Below are 22,051 nucleotides of genomic sequence, written 5' to 3' on the forward strand. Positions count from 1 at the left end.
TTAACGCCGTTAAAGTTGTTTTTCTACGATACGATTATAGCGTAGTTCTTGCCCTTATAACTGTATGCTCAGTTATTGATGGCGTAGTTCTTGCAGTGGCGGACCGGATTTTATAACATTTCACACAATCCAATAAATAAAAGTACAGGCAATCTTAAAATGATCCAATATTAATTTGTAGATAAGTGTGATTTATCTATTTGATGCCTTTTTATACTAAAAATGTTGGCTTAAAGAAAATCGGTCAATTTGGTTCAAACCTGTCAATTTGGCTCGCTGCTTATTTGATTTTTGTTCGGTTTCCATTCGAAAATTCTCATCTCTGTTCTGGTCGCCAAAACCATATGTAATCCCTTTTAACCAATTGACGAACCGGTTCACTTGTTGAGCCGATCTGGTTCGGTTTGAATTCCGCTTTTTCTTTTTATTTTTGCCCCTTCTATGATCGATCGCTTCATTATTCTTCGATTACTTCTCCATCTTTCCCTTTCCTCGTCCTCTCGCCCAGCTCGATCGAATTCATGCCCCGCCGATGAGCCTCCTCCGCGATCTGGTCGATTCCTTCTCCGGATTCTTCTACCCCTCCGACGCGCCCTCAGCTGACCGCTCGCCTCCCAGCTCCTCCCCCAACGGCGCCACGGATTCCCTTCCCTCCGCTGGGCCTCCCGAGGTCGTCGCCGAGCGCGTCGCCCTCAAGCTCAAGGGATACTTCGAGCTAGCGAAGGAGGAGATTGACATGGCCGTCCGGGCCGAGGAGTGGGGCCTCGCTGACGACGCCATCGCCCACTACCGAAACGCGCAGCGCGTCATGCTCGAGGCTAAGGCCGTCCGAGTCCCAGATGTCCTTTCTTTGAGGTCGGGAATTAGGCTGGATTTATTGGTTCGATGCGATTAAGGGTTTAAGGGGCTTTCTGAGCCCGAGCTGATGTTTTGCTTTTGCAGGGAGAAGAGTCAGGCTAACACCTATCGGCAAAAGATATCCAAATGGCAGCAGCAGGTCGCGGATAGACTACAGGTGCTATCGCAGAGGACAGGTAATCCTTTTTATGGAAAGCAAATCGATTGTGAATGCTTCTTTCTAGAACATCTTTTCCTTGTTTTCCTAGAAACTAACTATTTGTTTTTCTTCTTTCGCATGATAAGCCGAGCCGTCCACTAAGGTATGCATCTCCTAGTTGAATTGTGAGTAATTTCTCAACTATGAAGTCAATTTGAATGCATTCAAACACCATCATTACTTATTCGAGTGAACTATATCATTTTCTGGTGCAATTTGAGAGATGGATGCAAGATTCATGTGTCCTATGACTTATCTAGAGATTTGCAAAGCTGCTATATATTATTTTAGTCTCTCCTCTAGCTTTATATGCTGCTGTTGATAACTGAATAGGAGTACTTAATATTTTTAATTTTCCTTTCAGGTATTCAAATGTTTTTGCTTGCTGAAATAATCTGGTTTTGAGATACTAAATTGTCACAGGAGTTCTTTGTTTTGTTGTTGGGTTCACTAATAGCTGCTGAATATGAATCTCCCATGTTTCCTTTCTCTCAATTGCCATTGTATGTAACTTTGTAGACCTATCCAAGCACTAGTTCAAGCAGACCTATCATGTCTAGGGTTCCCACTGCACGGAAAGCTACAAAAATCTTGCCTGGTCAGAAGAATGATATTGAAAACTCAAAGCCTGTATCCAAAAATCAGGATTCCCGCCTGGTTGAAATTATTAACACTGCAATAGTGGACAGAAGCCCTGCTGTTAAATGGGATGATGTTGGTATGAAATTATTAGATCATAATTAAATTGTATTTTGAAATATTTTCTTTCAAATATATTTTCTAAGTTGGTATATGACCCATTCTTGTTTGATGTGAAGCTGGTCTTGACAAGGCCAAGCAAACTCTTATGGAAATGGTAATTTTACCGACTAAAAGAAGAGACCTTTTTACCGGTCTTCGAAAACCAGCTAGAGGTACATCTTTAGTTGATATTTGCAAACTTTGAATAAGAGGAATCCCTGACTTTTGGATTCTAAATTTGTATATATTAGGTCTTCTCCTCTTTGGTCCACCTGGCAATGGGAAAACAATGCTTGCCAAAGCTGTTGCATCAGAATCAGAGGCAACGTTTTTTAATGTTTCTGCTTCATCTTTAACTTCAAAATGGGTACATGATATTGCCATTTATAGATTTTTTTTCTTAAAAAAAATAGGTTGTATGTATTATTTATCTGGAAAGTTTGATGATACTATCTTCTGTCATTTTCAATTATTGGTGAAATAGGTTGGAGAAGCTGAGAAGCTTGTTCGAACTCTTTTCGAGGTTGCTGTTGCTAGGCAGCCATCTGTAATCTTCATGGATGAAGTGAGTTACTCCATACATTATACACATGCATATATAACATGATAGGTTATTTAAATGCACTTCATCAGTTCATATTTTTAAAAAAAAAAATAAAAATAAAACTTGTAATTAGGATTAGAAAGAGTTACTATATCAAATTAGGGAATTCTTGACAACTATAGCTTAGTATGATGGTAGATGGAAATAAGCCTCGTGGCACACAGATTAGTTTGTTGTTCTTTGCAATCCATGAAAAAGAGATGATTAGGTGGTGAAAAGTTAATGATGAGAGTGTGGAACCATGATAGTGTTCACTTCCATATATGCCTGTTGATGTCTTTGCTTATTCTATCAGGAATTCCTGGTGCTATCATACTTCTTGAATCATAGAATCCAATAAGCTATATCTAAAATCACCTAGGTTTATGAATGTTTAACATTTGTCTTTTGATTGAGATTTCAATGTAGTTTTTCTCATGAAATAAAATTATCATCAGCAAAGTGGATAGTTTCTGAAGCTCCAATATATTTGCCAAAAAGTTTGCCAGTTAAAGTAGCCAAATTACTGAGTATGGACTGGAGTGCTAAAACATCCCTGCTTTTTCTTGAAGCTTACATTTAGTAGGTGCAGTTTTTGGTCAAGTTATAACTTTTCTTCTTGATGAATGTTTGGCATAATTCTTTGTTGACTGAGAAAACAATCTGAAGAATTCAGCAGTATGAATCCTTGAAACATAAAATCGCTGAAACCTGGTATTGTGAAGATTCTAAAGTAGGAGGTAGAAATTAAGAAAGCTCAAAAACTTGTATTGCATATCAAAGGTTCTATAATGAGGAAATGCTTCTATGCTATTAGTAAATTGGCATGTATCCTTGTTTCCTTCCTGAAGAAGCAGTTAGATACAAGCAAGTATTCTTGCTATTCCTTCTGAATTGTCTGATTTAAGTATGTGGATCGTGAATAATTTTATCCTTTGTCTTACCATATGGAATAAAGGAACATCAATGTGTAAACTGTTCCTAGAATTAGATTGGAGACTTTTCTAAGAATGTTGTTAGATTTTGGATGTTAAACAATATTTCCTTTTTTGATCAAGATCTATGAATTTCATCAATTATTCTCACTAAGAAACATGTTTATGTCCTTAGGGGTTATTGCCTATTTTTTTCTCATATGAAAAGTTAAGATTAATCTGATTAAGTTTGCATTTTTCATTCTGAAGATAGACAGTGTTTTGTCCAATAGAGTTGCTAATGAGAATGATGCAAGTAGAAGGCTGAAGTCAGAGTTCCTAGTCCAGTTTGATGGGGTGACTTCAAATCAGAATGATTTGGTAATTGTAATTGGTGAGGGCACGTGTCTCAATTTTAGATTAACATACATATTTTGTTAAGTTTTATCTAATTTAGCTTTATATACTTTGTACATATATTGTGTTCTGAGGTTAAATATTTCTGCAGGTGCAACTAATAAGCCTCAGGAATTAGATGATGCTGTTCTACGTAGGCTGGTGGGTAAAATATTAAGACTTGACCCCTAGAATAAATATGTTACATGGGTTTATATCCTTCTAGGACTTTCTTCCTATTGCTTTTATGTTTTAGTTTAACTTAAAATCTATGTCAGGCAGCATATGTAAAAGGGAGCCATAAAAAACAGAGGAAACTAGCATCTCATTGTGGCTTCATCATTGGACCTCGTTTTTAATGTTTGCACGGATGCTTATCACGACCCTATGTGATCCCATGCCTTGCTCCATACTGCGACGTGCCATGAATGAGACTATGCTAAGATGACCTGAACCATATGGGGCTTGGCCCATTTGACACTCATAAATTCTGATGCTACCTTATCTTGATATAAATGTTTTAAAAAAGTAGGAAGCGAGAAAGATAGCATAAAACTTTATCTCTATCAGGTTTAGCTGACTACCTGTTAAACCTTGGACAAGTTAGGTTTTTTATAACATACTGAATATCAAGATATTTTTTCTGCATCCTCTTCCTAACCTGGTGTCTTGGTTGATCTCAGCACTTAGACAATACCATTCTGATCATTGATTAAAAACCAATATGGGAAACTTAGCACTTTAAACTGTGGAACGGCCTATGGTACGGTCACTGAAGAGAATTTCTATTGAATTGGATGCAAGGTAACTATCCTATAGAATTTAGTTATTTTTAGGACAGGATCTAAAGTTTGATGGTAACTAGAAAGGTAACTAGACTCTTGCCTCTGGTTATGAAAGCACACTGTTGAACAGAAAGGTCAATTAAAATTAATTGCCTCTCCTTTCTCCTGTTGAATTTCAAATACCAATGTATTTGTTGTTTTGTCTCACCACACTAAACTGACAAGGGAGTACAGGACTTGTGAGAAAAAAGAAACATTCGCTGAATAATTTGAAGTTAAAAAATATCGTGTTTGCAAAGTAGCTTAAGCCGCTTTGCCTATCAGATTATGATGTTCTTTTAATTTGTAAATTATCCTTGGGTAGAATTACAGCATGCCTGCACTTTTTACATTCTTTTCCCAAAATGAATATTGGATATTGTGCTTTTACCTTCTCATTAATATCCAATTGATGAATCAGGTTAAGAGAATATACATCCCACTACCAGATGAAAATGTGAGGAAACTTCTCCTCAAGAATCAACTAAAAGGAAGAGCATATTCCTTGCCAAGTAAGCATAAAATGCCTGTTTCCATAACATCATATATGTACAGCTGATCTTTCGTCTAATCTTAATGCTTAATTTACACTACAGGTGGCGATCTGGAAAAACTTGCCAGGATTACAGATGGTATAATATCTTTTCCCATTGCATGCATAATGAAATACTTGTCCTTTGTCCCTTAATTGTATGGTTATATACATTCAGGGTATTCTGGGAGTGATTTACAAGCCTTGTGTGAAGAAGCTGCCATGATGCCCATCAGAGAGTTGGGTCCTCAGAATATTCTTACTATAAGTGCTAGCCAGGTGAACATCAACCTTCCTATAAAGCTATCTTTACATTTTAGTTAGTGTTTACAAGTTACATAAGTTCATTTTGAGTTATATGTATGTGTCAACATAGTTATCGAGCCATGTTTATGTGAATCTTATCCTAACTGTTTGCGTTAGATTTATGCCTGATTGGACTAATTTGTTTCAACTTCGAGCATAGCTAGTTTATGCATCGATACTACTACAAAACTATTAATCCTGAGGACTATCAAGTTGATTGTTCATGATGGCATAAAAAAAAAAGGCTTGATCTCCTACTATGACGTTATGCTTTCTTAGCGTCCGCATCTGAAATATCATGTCGGGTATGCAAAACAAGTGCTATGTTGTTTATTTGATGATAACCGATCTCTCTACTAATTCTTACTTTTCTCATAATGTACATAAACTAACCCTTCCTATGAGGGTATGAACTCTTTGCTGAACACAATTCTATAGAGGCTCCGTCGGAGAGATTTATATGGAGGATGTTTTTTGTTATTTGTTAAATCATATTTCATAATTAACCATTAGTCCCTTATTATACAGTTCTCAACACGGAATATCTGAATATAACAATATGAATTTGCATGTTTCATTTGTAGCATACAGTTCTCAACACGATACCATCTGAATATAACAATAAGTGATGTGCATTTGCATGTTTATATTGACTAGAATAACTTGCCTTGTGATATAATGAAGAAGGCCCAATCACAAACCGCTGCCCTATATGTTTAGCTTGTTTGATGGATAAACATTAGAATTCTAAATCCTAATGCTTTTCTAAATTATAACTTTTATTTAATTACCTTTGAATTCAGGTGAGGCCATTAAGATTCGGAGATTTTCAGAAAGCAATGGTAGTGATCAGACCAAGCTTACAGAAGAGCAAGTGGGAGGAGCTGCAGCGATGGAATGAAGAATTCGGTTCAAATTGATTTGCCCATCATATGCGCCATGCTCAGCCTCATCCACTCTTTAACATTATTATAGAAAAAAACAAGTTTGGGATGTGTCTACTACAATTGCATATATTTCTTTGATGTAAATAACAAAACATTGATGATAAATGAATCGTGAACTGTGAAAGCTTGGAAATCTTCCAAATCAAACTTTTGATTTTTTTTTAACACGCAGCCTCTTTTATCCATAATAAAAAATGATTTTTATTTTTCCTAAATATATATATATATCAAACTGATATATTTCAATTTTTAAAAATCAGTAAATTGTTTTAGTTCGGTTTGAAATCAAATCAAAAATTTTAATTTAATTCAGTGCAAAAGAATTAATTAAAAATTAATATAATTAATTAAAATTAATTTATAAGAAGTAATAAATTTTATTAAAATTTATGTAAATTACGAAGTAAAAAAAATCATCAGTTGACATGCTACTTATATATATAAATAAGGAGGAATGATATCCTGTTGACATGCTTCTTGTATATATAAATAAAATGATATATTGCATTATGCTATATATCTCATAAATATCTAATATATTTTTTTAACTTTAATTTTTACATCATTTAATTTAAATGTTATATTCTAAAAACCTTGAATCATAAACACTATATTTTAAATTTTAAATTAAAAAAATATATATTAGATGGTCATTGGCCCGTGTGCAATATAAGATATGCAGCATATTAAATTCTTATAAATATATATTTCAAAATTTAAATAGTTTTATTTGATTTTAACAGTTTATATAAATTAAACTGAAATTAAATTGACATTGACAATTTTATCTAGTATTCAAACCAAAACTAAAGCGACAATTTGTCCCAAAAATCATATAAATGTTCAAACCAAAAAGAGGAAGATGACAGACCAAAAATCCTGTGTAACAACAATAAAACAAGATAAAATTTATCATATAATGATATAATGTTGAAAAAAATGAGTAAGATAAACATCATAAACATGCGCAATCTATGGCAGCTGTTGAACTGTACAACCTGGGTATGCAAGAGACATTCAATGAAGAATTAACCCCTTGGGCTTGAGTTTGCAATTGATCTCCGACAACAAACTCATAAACATTACCATCTACTTCGATCCAACTGCATCCGGGAAGCTTTCTCATACTTTTCTCCCTCATCAACATCCTCAACTTCCATGCATCACCCCACAACCCTACACCGGCGTAGAGATTCGACAGGAGCACATATGAACTCGAGTTCCAAATACTCTCCTCGGTTAAACATCGCACCAGCTTTTGGCCCATGTCAAGGTCCCGGTGGTTCCTACAAGCACTGAGCAATGACCTCCACACTACATCATTTGGCTCCATCGGCATACTTCGAATCAAACCCAAAGCCTCCTCCAATTTCCCTGCTCGGCTGAGGATGTCCACCATGCATCCGTAATGCTGGACTTTTGGCTCCAAGCCATGTTCTCTTTGCATCTTCTCGAAACACATTAGCCCTTCATCCACCATCCCCGCATGACTACAAGCACTCAAAACAGCAATGAATGTTATAACATCAGGCTTCAGCAATCGTCTCTCCATCTCCTGAAAGAGTTTCAGAGCCAAATCGCCTCGCCCGTGACAGGCAAAACCACTGATCATTGCATTCCAATGGTCCACACTGTTTGCTGAAATGTCGAACACCTTCAGCGCATCATCTAGTCGACCACATTTGGAGTACATATCGATCAGAGCAACCCCTAGGTTACCGTCCATCGACAAGTTGCTCCTCTTAATGTATTCATGGATGGATATTCCATCATTGATGCGTCCTAGTTCGGTGAGCGCCTTGAGAACAGTCGCTAGAGTGGTATTGTCTGGAGCAGCATTGCCTTTGCCATGCATTTTTGCAAAGAGATTCAGGGCTTCCCTGGAGAGCCCATTCTTGACATAGCCATCCATCATGGTGTTCCATGTGATCAAGTCTTTCTCGGCCATCGCCTCGAAGAGCTTCTCGGCCGAGTCAATTCTTCCGAGTCCCATGTAACCATTAATCATGGTGGCGCAAGATATGACATCCCTCTCAGGCATTTTCTCAAACATGTCCTCTGCATCTACTAACCTACCGCACTTCACATACCCATCGATCATCAAGTTCCAGGAAATCATATCTCTCTCAGGCATTGAGTCGAACAGTTGGCGTGCAGCGTCAATGTTCCGGACAGACGCAGTGTATCCACTGAGCATGGTGTTCCAGGTTACAACATTCTTCCTTCCACTGTCCATTTCGTCGAACAGCTCCTCCGCAGCGGAAATCTTTGCCTCCTTGACGTACCCATCGATCATCGAGTTCCAGGCGACCGCGTCCCTCTCGAGCACTCTGTCGAACACCTTTCGGGCAATATGGGGCAGCCCGCACTTGGAGTAGAACGCAATCAACCCGTTCTGGAGGTAAGGGTTGGAGGCGAGGCCGCTCTTCAGCAGGAGGCCATGGATCTGGGAGCCTTCGAGAAGGCGCGAGATCCGGGAGCAGGCGGTGAGGGCGAGCGAGAAGGCGAACTCGTCGGCGGCGACGCCGTCGAAGAGCATGAGTGCGAAGGCGAGGAGGGCTTCGCGGGGATGGCTGCCGCGGGAGGAGGAGCCGATGAGGGCGTTCCAGAGGAAGCGGCGGTGGTCAGTGAATGGGAGGGAGAAGAAGAGGCGGCGGGCGAGGTGGCGCAGGGGAGGGTGAAGGGAGTAGAAGAGGCGGCGGAGGAGGGGCGCGGGGCGGTGGAGGAGGAGGCCGGAGGTGACGAGGCGCGCGTGGAGATGGCGGGCGTCGCGAGGCGTGCGGCATCGAGGGAGGAAGTCGAGTGCGGCGGCAGCTGCGTCCGGCGGCGACTGGGAGCACGATAGGAAGAGCGGCATGGCGCCAACCGCCAAGGAAAACCTCACCCGTTCATCCAGAACGAGTGCCTCTCACACTGAACTGTTGTAACGGCAAAAGCATAAAAATCTTTCTTTTTTTCGAAAGAATTTCACTTTGCCCCTAAGAACCATGTGAAATTCTAGATTCAGCCCTAAAAATTTTTTCACTTAAGAGTAGCACATGCACTTAAGAGTAACACATGCATAGGGTATCACTTGTATCATTTCTCGCAATGATATGTAGCATAAAAAAGTCTAACATGAAATCAATATGGCGCACTGCATGCAATGGAATCTACAAACATACAATTGAGTGTGTCATGTTAGTTTCATATTGGACTTTTTCATGCTACATATCATTTCTCTTCTCTTTAGTATATGATTCTGGAGTTTTTCAACTTCATCTGAAAGCTCTTTAGCTGTGAAGAAGAAGATTTAAATTTTATCAGCCCAAAGTAACCTACCAAGGGGAAACAAAAACTTCAAACCCATAAATATGCTAGTAAGATCACACCAAGAAACAACCCGTTTTGACTAGTGTTTTACAAACATAGAACATTTGGTGCTTACAGAGAGAATCGCAACAAAATGAATGTTTACAAAGAATAACAAGTACACTAATATACCTATACTTACTGCTGGGGTACTAACTTCATACCACTAGGTGCTAACCAAAATAATAAATAAAAAAAATAAAGGTACCCGCCCATTGTTATACTGGTAATAAATGGTCAATAAGTTCCCCTTTGAGGAAAGGATGGTCAAGAGCCTGGACACTATATCAATGAATAAATACATAAGAAAATAATTGCAGACCAGGGAGGAGAAAGAAGAGAAGAAGAAATTTAGGAAAATACACAGAAAAAATAAAGCACATTGATCTGTTTAAGTAGCTGACAATGCGTATCCATGGTTTAGATACTGAATTTCAGACACATTGATAATTTCTGATAGATAGTTACATTGTAGAAATAAAGAATAATAAAAATCACTTCTTGTTCTAAATTGTGAGTAGGTTTGATTATCTATGCACTTTAAACATGGAACAATTGATTGACTATGAAATGCTCACTGTCCAGGTTGAGCTATTTGGGAATAAACCAAGAGGTAGAAATTGAAAGAAAAATCTTTATGGTGCAGATAAACCATAAAGGAATCAGAAGATGACTTTAGAAAAGTAACAAGTAATGAATTGAAGCTCTCAGAAGTTCCAAAAATTATTTTGAAAGGTAATGCTCAGGTTTACTTCACAAGGATGCAAGATTATTTGTATTCATCTCCTTTTCATTTTCTCAGGGGGTTTAATCATACAGGCAACTCACTAAAGGAAGGCCAACCATACAAATTCTCAAGGGACAGCTTTCAATAAAATATAAGGCAAAGTAATTTCATCTGCGTGTAATCCTAGTTTATAATGAAATCAGAAGACTCCAAGATGATGCTTAAAAAAATTATAATAGAGCCATACATCAATAATTTTGACCAAATCAGGGAACTACATCACACAGGCAAAAAGGATGTCCCAGATGCACAGAACAACATTAATTTCTAGGGCATATGGTCTGTGCTGGTTATCGATCAAATAAGGCTAGCCTAGACATGGCAAGATTTATTTTGCATTGAGAAATAGAAAAAAATAGTATACTCCTGTTCTCAAGAATGATAAAGCATTTGTTCATTGAAATCATGGGGTTTTCCTAGCAAATGCGGCCAAGATTCACTAACAGCTTTAAGTTCATATTTTCCTCCTGCATAAGGAATATTTCATCAGAATCTAAAAGCTCTAGATTTGAATACTATAAAAACAACAGAAAAATAAATTATCAAACTATGATAAAGCAAGCAATCACCTTAAGGGGATTGTTTTTAATGAAAATAAAATTTATCTCTTCTACATCTAATAAATAAGAGTGCAAGACAGAAACATCTTGATAAAAAAAACAAAATAAATGCATCCTTACATTTCTTGCCCTCTTCAAGCAGTAACTTTTTGCATTCAGCATATTTCTCCTGAAATGCATACCTGCAATCAATCCTACAAAAATTTACTATTTCCTTATTTATGGAAAGGACAGCTCCAATCGCATTAATCAACACACAATTAATTATTACAAATTTTGGCAAAGCCCCTTATTTTCTTTATTCAACTCTTTTATTATGTCCCCCACAGCTACAAGAGAACAAAAATCTCAAGCGCATGAATATTATGTCATATAAAAGATCATTCTCTAAATATGACTTAATTGTTTGGGCAACTATATAAACCATACCTGACTGATGACTTCTCAATTCAGCATCTCTGGCATGGTTCCACTCTTCCTCTTCTGAGATCTTCCTTTTCTGAGGATTGTGAAAAAAATCACACAAGAGAACCAGTTTAAAGAATTTAAATGAAGCACTAGAAGGGGGAAGTACCTTCAAATTCTTGTATTTTTCATACAGTTTGGAATTGAGTGATTCCATCCACATCAAGGAAATCAAAAACACTTATAGAAAAATTCGTGGAAGTCAAAAGCACTACCAGAAGTACAACTGCTGGCTTAAAAGAAATACTCCAGACAAAACCATACCATCATAAATTACGAACCAAATGCCAACCCTTAGACCTTTCCTATATCATGCAAGGAATCAATACAGAACCTCACATTTGAATGTTACTCTGCAACTTTCAGCTTGATAAAGACTTCTTTTACCATATCACTCAGAAGGACCTCAATCGTACAGCTACTCACATTTCTGATAGTTACTCACATTGCTGAACACACAACAACCAGATACAAACCACCTCACAGGAATCTAGCTATGTTGGTTACGGATCATATGGGGAGCACAAAACCAGAAAATCTTTGGAATTTTTAAAAATAAAATAGCCAAATCTATCCATTTAATCTCATAACTGACAGACACCCAAACTAGACTCCAAAATAACAATCTAAACAAATTATAATACAATTTTGAAAATTCAAACAGCAATTAGCCATAGCGACAGTTTGGCAATTAATCATACTTAACGATCACCAACACCCGTAATTCTATATAAAACAGTACTTTGATGGAAACCAGTTTTTAAAAAATTCAAAAAAATCAATCATAGCAAGTCCAATATCAATTTTCTTAACATAATAAGTATGACACTTGGGAAGCAGCAAGTAGTGCAAATCTTGAAAAAGGAGAGATTTTGCTATACCTTAGCTTCTGCCACAAGTTTGGTCGCACCTGTTCCTAGTTCCTGTTCCTAGTTCACCCCTCTTCTTAAGGCGATCAGATATAGGGAAGGCGGCGAAAATTTCTTGAGGAGAAAAGTGGATAATATGTCCTCTTCAGGCTTTCCTGGGAGGAAGAGGAGCTCGTCAGCGGCAGCGCACCGGTGAAGATTAGATTAGGGCTGGCGAGGCGACGGTGAGAGAGAGAGAGAGAGAGAGAGAGAACAGAGAATGGGCGGGGATTTTTCATTTTCGAAAAATGATTGGATTTTTATTTCAGCAATTGCCTAAAAGCCCCTGTTTTTGTTTCTCACCCAAAAAGGCCCCCTTTTTTTTTGTAAATTACCCATTTAAGCACTTCTTTCTTGAAGTACCCTAAGGCCTAAACTCTTTTTTTTTCGCAAATTATTTTTTGTTAAAAAATACATTTTATCACTAATAAATTTAATAAAAACTTAAATAAAAATTAGAATAAATATAACACAAAGAACTCAATAGTTTGTTAATTAATATTATGAAGCACTTCAGCTGAATTATTTAGATCGATTAATGAATTTTAACCAAATAAATTTGACCTACTTCCCCATTTCCATCGGATATCGCAAGGAGAAGCTCGATTCGCTGCCATCGCTCCTATTCAGAGCTTTGTCGGCGGTGGAGCTGGCAGGGGGAGGTGATGGTGTTCTTCTGGCTCACCGCCTTCTTCCTCCTCATCATCCTCATCGTTCTCGTCATTTACCAGGTGTTCTCTCCTTCTTTCCCTAATAATGATTAATGGTCGACAAATTGCACTTTTTCCTTCCCTAAATCCATTGGAGGTTCATGCCCTGTCTCATTCAGACGTTTGAGAGAAGAAAAATCTGGTCTTTTTAGTTCTTTGTCATTTTCTCGAGTTGGAACTGATGAAGCTCCGGTTTGGATGGCTCATCTTCACTTTCTAGCTCTGCTGACTACAATAATTTAATTTTTTGAGGTTTAATCTTCTTGGTTGTGCCCCGGAGGCTCGAAATGGATGGGATTTTATCCTAATTTTGGTTGGAACCAGTGGTTTCGTCTAGCTTAGTATCAGATAGCTGTCGATTAGAGCGATTTCTAGTCTTTACTCTCATATTTATTTCCCAAAATGGATAGAAAATTGTATTTGTGATGAGGATCTTCGATTAGAATAGTGTGGCATTCTGCGGTTAGAATTTCTCTTTCATGCATTATTTTGTTGAAAAAATTCACTCTTGATAAAGTTTCAAGTTGTTAGTTCATGTTGCCTCTCAATCTCAAGTAGAATTGAATCTCCAATTTAAATAAATTCACCATATCATTTGTTTTATTCGGATAGGTTCATTGTTTTGGCCTTCCGAGACTATATCATAGCATATATTTGTGATTTTGGACTGGGTGATGTTGTTGCATTTTCTGGACATGGGTAGCTTGGAAATGCTTGAGCCGTTCGGCTGAGTATGTATTATCCTCTGATTCTTTTCAAATTTAACCTCCTATTTCTTTAATGACTTTGGTGAAAACATAAGAGCAGGAGGGAGAAGGGAAGGGAAAAGATAACAGAATTGTACATGGATCATGGATGACTCATGTATATGCTTTGCATTGCCTCCCTTTCTCCCTGGTTAGTTATCCGTCCAAGTAAACCTAGCCGAAAGAAGATCTAAGTTCCTCCTCTAAAGATGATGAAATTTAGAATTTTGAGGTCAGATTCGTGATTTATCCATGTATTATATGATTTTTATGTTAGGGAAAGAAAAACATTGGTAAATCAAACTGAATACATTTGATTTTAGGTGGAGCTAGAGTTGAATAGAAAGTTAGGATCTTTTCATGAATCAAACATCGATTTGATTATTGGCCAAGATGTAAAAGATTGTCAAATAATTTTCTTCTTGAGGAAAAAAGAAGCATTTTCATTTGACAGGTCTTTTTCTTTTGTTTGGAGGTTCATAACAAATTCCTTACCTTCAAAAAGGGGATTGGTTTTTTTTTATTATATGTCATTTTCTTTTGTAGTTATCTAATTTGGATTTTGGTGTTACTGAAAAAAAAAATCGTTCAAGAACATTTCTCATTGATTTTAAGAATAGTTACCTTGCATGGTATTTGTTGTCCTGAAAATCATGTATTATCCCATTTGATGAGGACCTAGTGAATAAATCTGACTTAAAAAATCAAGTATATACTTCATCTTGAATATCTTCTCTATAAGCTCCTATCTTCTCTTTCTATATCTAGAAATTATTTATGGAGCACGCAGTGTCATAAGGTTAGTTAATAGATTGGTTGAGAAGCCATGCTGCACTGTGCTTTGATTATTAGTTTGATCATCCAGTTTATTGGAAGGATGATGATGACTGTGTTGACGTGTTAGTGAGCTGAGGCCTTTTAGACACTTTATTTTTATTATTATTATTTTTGGTCAGAAGGATGCTTTAGGTTTTATTAAAATTGAAACTGATCGTTACAAGCAGATGAGATCGAGGAATCTGTAGTAGAAGAGCTCCCTTTAGGAGGAGATTAAACAAGTTGCGTTTCTGATTTCTAAGGGGGTAATGTGATAAAGAATAAGAGGAACACCTCCGAATGATTCCTTTAGCAAATCGATCACACATTTTTATATTAAAAGACATTGCTTGCTCTGTGTTTCCGTTGTAATTTATTATTGTCCTACCAAGTTAAGTAGCATTCATGCTACATAATCATCATCTATGCTTTACTCACCTTTTTATGCCACCTGAAAACTCTTTTTTCTGTAATACTTGTAAATTGTTTGCATTGTGTTTTGCAGCTCATGTGCTTGGCTGACCTAGAATTTGATTATATCAATCCTTATGATTCAGCCTCTCGAATAAATAAAGTGATATATCCAGAGTTTGGTTTGCAAGCGGCCTTGTGCCTGCTCTTTCTGTTGTCGGGAAATTGGTGGATGGTCTTGCTTTCTGCTCCATACCTTTATTACAACGCGAGATTGTAAGTTTCTGGTTTCTCACTCATACTTTCATGACCAGCTACACATTTTAGAAGGAAGCAATACTCTTAATTTATTGTCAAGCACTTCTTACAGCTAACCTTGACTTATCTTCTGGTGTCAGCAGAAAGCCATTTTTTTGTACAGATTGAAACATGCACATATGTGACCACTCTAGAATTTTTTTCCCCGCGAAACATTTCATTAGCAATATTTGTAATTGAGACCAAAATCAAACTCAAATCAAATATACTTTGTTGGTAATTATCCTTAGGCAGACTGTAGTGCAATGCTTGTTGCTTTCAAAAAGTAGTTCAGACAGATTTGAGTCGAATTTGCAAATTTCATTAGTATTGGAATGCTAGTGTAAGTACAATAAACAAATATATGACATAGAGATAATATCTGGAAATATACATCCTTCGTGCGGCTCAACAACTAATCCGTTTGACATTGAAGAGATGTAGTGTGCATTTGATTTTTTTGGTGGATGTCTTGTCAAGATGCGGTGTCAAATACCCACAAGGAGAGAAAATCAATAAGTCATGCGTCCCGACATTTTGTGCTTTATGCCTTTTCAAAGAAACCTTCTCCGCTGTGAAAGTTAAGAAGAATTCCCGTTTGAAGATATTGAATTATGCATATTAGATAAACAAGAAAATATTTGGAGGATGACAAATCTAGAAGGGTAATGCAATGCCAAGCTTATTGTCTCATGACTATTGCCCTCCATTGATCATCCCTGTTCTCTTTGGTAGAATTGTTATCGTTAGCGACAAGTTAAGCATCACGTGTTAGATAAATTGTGGCTTTGTTTGAAGTTGACTTGTTGTTATTGTTCACCTGGTCACTATTTTGTAAACAACTGTGGTTTAGTCAGAATCGACTTATTTGCATTCCAATACGATACTTCATCCAAACTACTCAGTTTACACAAAACCCTGGATCATTCGAAGCAGATTCATATGTGAAGCTGAGCATAATGTCTTATCTGCTAGTTGGTAAAATCTACTTGCAGGTACCAGCGGCGGCAACATCTGATAGACGTAACAGAGATCTTCAACCAGCTCAACCAAGAAAAGAAAAAACGCCTCTTCAAGCTCGTCAACCTTGTTATCCTTCTCTTCTTGTCATTATTCTGGTAAATATACTCATTGCGTATGCTAGAGTATTATTCTCCCAGCTTAATCTAATAGTTGCTTTTGTTTTACAAACGTGTAGGATGATCTATAGCATAATTGAAGATGACGAATAGTTGCTGACACTCTGAACTTCTGCTTCTTGTTTCATCGTCTGGTATTCAGTGTTAGTTACCTCGATTGCGATTGCCACCAGTGTACTGCATGCTGACATAAATTGCTTAAGTGTACATGGTAAGTAGTCGTTCGGTCTCTCATTTCAGTAATGAGATTTGTTGGAGATATTGTGATCCTTGTCAACCAAAACAGAGGTCAGCTTTCAGTTGCTTTCCTTTCTTCTTCGAAAAAATTATATTGTGTTATGCACATGTAAACTTATCAATGCGACGATCTTGTTGCGAGGGTGGTGCCACAATACTTGGTAAACTAAAGATTATTTATTCTGGTAATCTACACAGCTGTGATTGGAAATAAACTCCCAACTTAGAGTTGTTGATTAACTAAAAAAAAAAAAATCTGCTTGCCTATGATTAGTAAACCAGTTTTATCCCTTGATGAAGTTGTCACAAACCAGTTTTATTGTGCAAAAATCTCTCCCATGATCTATCAGGGAAGACATTTTGTTGATGATTAGAAGATAAAACATTAAGGGTATTTTTGATTCAAATTATTATTTATAATCTTGATTAAGTAATCGTGATGAAGAATAAAATATAATTTAATATTATTTAATTCAATCTTTAAGTAATATAATCAAAAGTTGTTTATTTGAAAATTTTAATATATAATCTAAGTTAATATTTACTGTATTATTTTTTATTCAACCTTAAATATTTTTACAACTAAATAAATTGGATATTTGATTAATTTTTTTACAATAAATTAAATTAAATTATTTTGAGTTTGAAAAAGTCTATTTAAATTATTATATTTAAGTTGGGATAAGTTAGGAGTTGATTGAATTGAATCAATTAGGGGGCGTTTGGTTTAGAAATTTTTTTATATTTTCTGTTTTTCATTTTCTATTTTTGATTTTTTTATTTTTTGATCTAGATTTTAGAAAATAGAAAGTACGTTTAGTATAATATACTATTTTTTATTTTCTAGAAAATAAAATTAAAAAATATGATTGGTTTATTAATATAATATATTAGAAAGATGTCAAACCTGATAATACAGCATTACATAACTCTAAATTATTTAAAATAATTGAAATCAAATTAATTAATTCAATAAATTTTAATTTAAATATTTATAAATTTAAAAAATAATTTATTTTAAATTTAAAAAATAAAATTTGAATTATATTTATTAATAATGTATTTTATAATAAATAATATATTAATTTTGAATAAAATTTATAAATTATTAAATTTTTAAAATAAATTATATATATTTAATGAATTATTTTATTAAAATAATTATTTTTAATGAATTATTTTATTAAAATAAAATTATCAAAATATATTTATTAATTTAACTAATTATTTTAATAAAATAATTATTTTAATAAATTATTTTATTAAAATAAATATAAAATTGTTTTAAATTTTCAAAATTAAGGAATTATATTTATTAATTTAATGAATTATTTTATTGAAATAATTATTTTAATAAATTATTTTATTAAAATATATATAAAGATATTTTAAAATTTTAAAGATAAAATTAAAAAATTATATTTATTAATTTAATAAATTATTTTATTAAAATTATTATTTTTAATGAATTATTTTATTAAAATAAAATTATCAAATTATATTTATTAATTTAATAAATTATTTTATTTGAGGAGGTGTGCGATTGTAGCCATCTTTTCTCATTTTCTATCACAGTTTTTAGTTTTCTTTGAAAAGACTTTTCAATTTTTAGAAAATGAAATTGAAAAACATAAAATAAACAGTAATCTAGAAAATTAAGATTTCAATTAAAAATCTATAGTTTTGAAAACTACTATGTCATTTTCTCTCACATGGTCCCTCGCCTCCGCTCTCAGCCGCGCTCGTCTCCCCCGCAAGCCACCGGCGCCGCTTCCTCCATTGTCGCTATCCGCGGAGCCCAACCACAAGCCCCTTCTTCTCCGCATCAAACCTCGTGACGGCCAATCCCCGGCGACAAGAAGTCTCCGCGCGGCGGCGGCAGCACTGGCGTGTTCTTGCCATGGGCGGTACGCCGACGCCCATCATCGAAGATGGGCCCAAGGTGGTCGGCACCTCGACAATCGCGTCCCACGCGTCTATCAGATCTCGAAGGAGGGGCGACGGAGATTGACCGAGGGGGAACGTAGGAGTAGAATGGAGAGGAGAGGAGCCGATTGAGGAGACAATAAAAAGCAAAGGATAAAAGGAGGCGGTGGTGTAGATCGGGTGAGGGAGAGGCGTCACCGAGATCGGAACAGGACACATGATAACCTCGGAATCGAGGAAAACTTTACATAAATCCCAATCAAATGCACCCGTGAAGCATATATGTCCGACACCGTTAACAAACATCACCAATCAAGGATTTAACTTAGAATGTGATTACCTCGTATTTTTTTAGATTTTCCTTGATTCCAAGTTATTGAGAATCTAGCGGCGACCGCCGTTCCTTCGCGTGAAAGACTCACCGAGGGGCCGGGGGTCGGAGGTAGTAGGCGGATTGGCGGAACATGCACCGATGACCGACGTCTGGTGTGGTTCGAGAAGGAGAAGGATGGAGCGTCGATGTCTCACGTGGCTCGGGAAGGAGAAGGATGGGCACCGATACGAAGAATTAATTAAAATTTATGATTAAGTTTTAATTTTTTAAATTTAAGATTAAGTTCCTATCAACTCTAGTTTAAATAGGATAACAAAAAAAAATCTTTTTTTTTACCCAACTTATTTATCCAATTAAAATATTTTAAAGTTTTTGAAAAATTCTGAAAAAAAATAATTTCTATATATTCATATAAATTTGTTTCGTGATTATGATTTATATTATTATTATTTTTAATTAAAATGTTAAACTAAATTATATATTAAAATCTTTAAATAAATAAATTTTTAAGAGTAGTAGCCATCAAAATAATCGTCATGATATCAAATAAAGTCCCGTGGTTATGTCAAGTAAAATATAATAAAAAAATTTTTGTGGTATATATAGTTAAGGAACAAATCATTGCTAAAGCGTAGTCAAAATTAGATGGTTTCTTAATGCATGTGCAAACTAAATCATTCAATAAATCTTTAAAAAAATAGTGAAGCATACCAAAACATATTTTCCACTAGCATCAGCAGAAGCAATTATACAAAGAAGTTCATTACCTGCAACTCGAGAGCAGTAATATTACAAATACAAGTGATGAGGGATTACTTAAAATATGAGATAACGCTAAAGATTATATCAATAGCACCTTCTCAATCTGTCCTTTCCATTTTCAACTCTCTGAGTTAACTCTGTTTTTGCTTGGCGTATTCAGCTTATTCGGCTTCTTCAACGTCTTTGGCTTGGCGTATTCGGCTTCTTCGACATCTTTGGCTGGACGTATTCGGCTTCTTCGGCGTCTTCGGCTGGGCGTATTCGGCGTCTTCAGACTTACAATTTAGTATTTCCTAATGCTGATGTATTCAACTTCTTCGGCTTGGCGTATTCGATTTCTTCGGCATCTTCGGCTGGGCGTATTCGGTGTCTTCGGACTTCTGCTGTTTAATATTTCCTAATGCTGACATATTCGGCTTGGCGTATTCGGCTTCTTCGGCATCTTCGGCTGGGCGTATTCGATTTGTTGATTTGTTCAATGTCTTCGGACTTGCTATTTAGTATTTCCTAATGTCGACATATTTGGCTTAGCGTATTCAGCGTCTTCGGCTTGGCGTATTTAGCTTCTTCGGCATGGCGTCTTCGGAATTGCTATTTAGTATTTCCTAATATCTTCGGCTCGACATCTTCGGCTTGGCGTATTCGGCTTCTTCGGCGTCTTCGACTTTTTCGGACTTGTTTTTTAGTATTTCCTAATGTCTTTGGCTTCTTCGGTGTCTTCGGCTTGGCATATTCGGCTTATTTGGCTTGGCATATTCTGCTATTTTACTCAGAGAAAGGCTATACTATACTAGTATCTTATACTTTCTACTGTCTATAAGTGAGACCTATCTTACATACCCTACCGATCGACCAATCGAGCTATCTACCAATCATAATAGTCGTCTATCCTACAAATCGATTATGAAAATTTTACTAATTAATTAGGAATTTATAAATTTATTTACTTAAAATTTATAAATTATTTTTCTAGTTTCGTTTATTTGGTTTAACCGAATAAGGAATTTTAAAATCGAAACCGAACTGAATTAATCGATTTTTTTAGAAAAAATAATTGAAATTGTAAAATAACCGAATTGAATTTTTTAATTTCGGTCGATTTAACCAAATTTTTGCTCACCCCTACAAGCAACGGCATACAAGCTAAACCCGAGAACAAAAACAGCTATCTTCACCTTTCTTCTAGTGTTACCTAAAAAATAATATTATTTATTAATAAGATAAATAAATATAACCGATTACTTAATTTATTAAAAAATGAAGAAAATATATATTACTTTTAGACTTCCATATGAGATTTTGTTTTAGATCATCTAGTTCAGACTTTAATATCCTTTTGAACTCTTTTTGTGTCAGCGGTTCATCATCTGATTCTGTCTGCTTATGTCATAAAGAATAAAAAAAATGAGAAAAGTCACAAAAAAAGTAATCGCGTCATTCACCGAAGAAACCACCGCCACTAGCGACTCTATGATCTCTGGATGAATCATGTCAGATGCAAGTAAAAGAGGCTCTGTGAGCGATCGAATTTAAAATTTAAAATCGAATTTAAAATCGATCGCTAATTTTAGCGATCGAATTTGGGATCAATTGCTAATTTTAGCGATCAAATTCCATTTCGATCGCTAATTAGTGACAGAATTGGAATTCGGTCGCTAAATCGAATTATAATTAATTTTTTAATCAGTCGTTAACTGGTCGTTAATGAAGTTTAGTGACCGATTAGCGATCGAAAATTTGATCGCTAATTAAAGGTATTTTTGTAGTGACTGATGTTCTTGCTTTCTATTTGGATGTATGAAGTACCAAATTAACAAGATAAAAAAAATAAAACATCAACAAACTATAAAATCCATATGTTTATATTGTAACAGTATATAATTGTAAAGTAGAAATCTATGAATGCTATAATATTTTGTCACCTCAAACGAGATGACTATGGCCAAGCACTAATCAACTATAACAACAAAAATAGAAGTTATAGTTGTCTTCCTAGAACATTCAACTTTTATATCTATAAGTGCTATATATCCTATTACAAAAAATACATCAAACTAAAAACCATAGCAGCTAGGATCGGCATTCCAACCAGAAAGTTTTCATTGTATGCCCAAGCAACTAGGGTTGAGTATTCGATTAAAATAGAATCGAACCGAATCGAATTAATCAAAAACTGAATAAATTGATTTTTTTGAACCAACTGAACATACCAAATTTTCCAATAAAAATTGAACAAACCGAACCGATATTTTATCGATTAATTCAATTTTTGATCGAATTAATTGAATATTTTAAATATTAT

At 35.5% G+C, this 22,051-nt stretch overlaps 3 protein-coding genes across 3 annotated transcripts; 2 read left to right on the forward strand and 1 right to left on the reverse strand.

The window, feature by feature from the left end:
• Window positions 1-454: 454 nt before the first annotated feature.
• Window positions 455-6,424, forward strand: LOC141824348 (uncharacterized). The gene is made up of 13 exons (XM_074711618.1): window positions 455-855; window positions 943-1,034; window positions 1,144-1,160; window positions 1,577-1,775; window positions 1,876-1,971; window positions 2,050-2,165; window positions 2,283-2,363; window positions 3,566-3,689; window positions 3,804-3,853; window positions 4,937-5,027; window positions 5,112-5,147; window positions 5,226-5,326; window positions 6,157-6,424. Exons 1-13 carry the CDS (start codon window positions 533-535, stop codon window positions 6,271-6,273), a joined length of 1,443 nt encoding a protein of 480 aa, XP_074567719.1. The 5' UTR covers window positions 455-532; the 3' UTR covers window positions 6,274-6,424.
• Window positions 6,425-7,234: 810 nt separating this feature from the next.
• On the reverse strand, window positions 7,235-9,157 carry LOC141825301 (pentatricopeptide repeat-containing protein At2g45350, chloroplastic). Its single transcript, XM_074712689.1, has one exon. It carries the CDS (start codon window positions 9,155-9,157, stop codon window positions 7,256-7,258), a length of 1,902 nt encoding a protein of 633 aa, XP_074568790.1. The 3' UTR covers window positions 7,235-7,255.
• Window positions 9,158-12,933: 3,776 nt separating this feature from the next.
• On the forward strand, window positions 12,934-16,942 carry LOC141824679 (protein cornichon homolog 1-like). The gene is made up of 4 exons (XM_074712007.1): window positions 12,934-13,102; window positions 15,149-15,330; window positions 16,347-16,469; window positions 16,550-16,942. Exons 1-4 carry the CDS (start codon window positions 13,037-13,039, stop codon window positions 16,581-16,583), a joined length of 405 nt encoding a protein of 134 aa, XP_074568108.1. The 5' UTR covers window positions 12,934-13,036; the 3' UTR covers window positions 16,584-16,942.
• Window positions 16,943-22,051: the final 5,109 nt, after the last annotated feature.

This window comes from Curcuma longa, chromosome 3, assembly GCF_044706935.1.
Source record: "Curcuma longa cultivar G26 ecotype Majalengka, Jawa Barat chromosome 3, ITB_CL_G26_1.1, whole genome shotgun sequence".
Lineage (NCBI taxonomy): Eukaryota > Viridiplantae > Streptophyta > Magnoliopsida > Zingiberales > Zingiberaceae > Curcuma > Curcuma longa.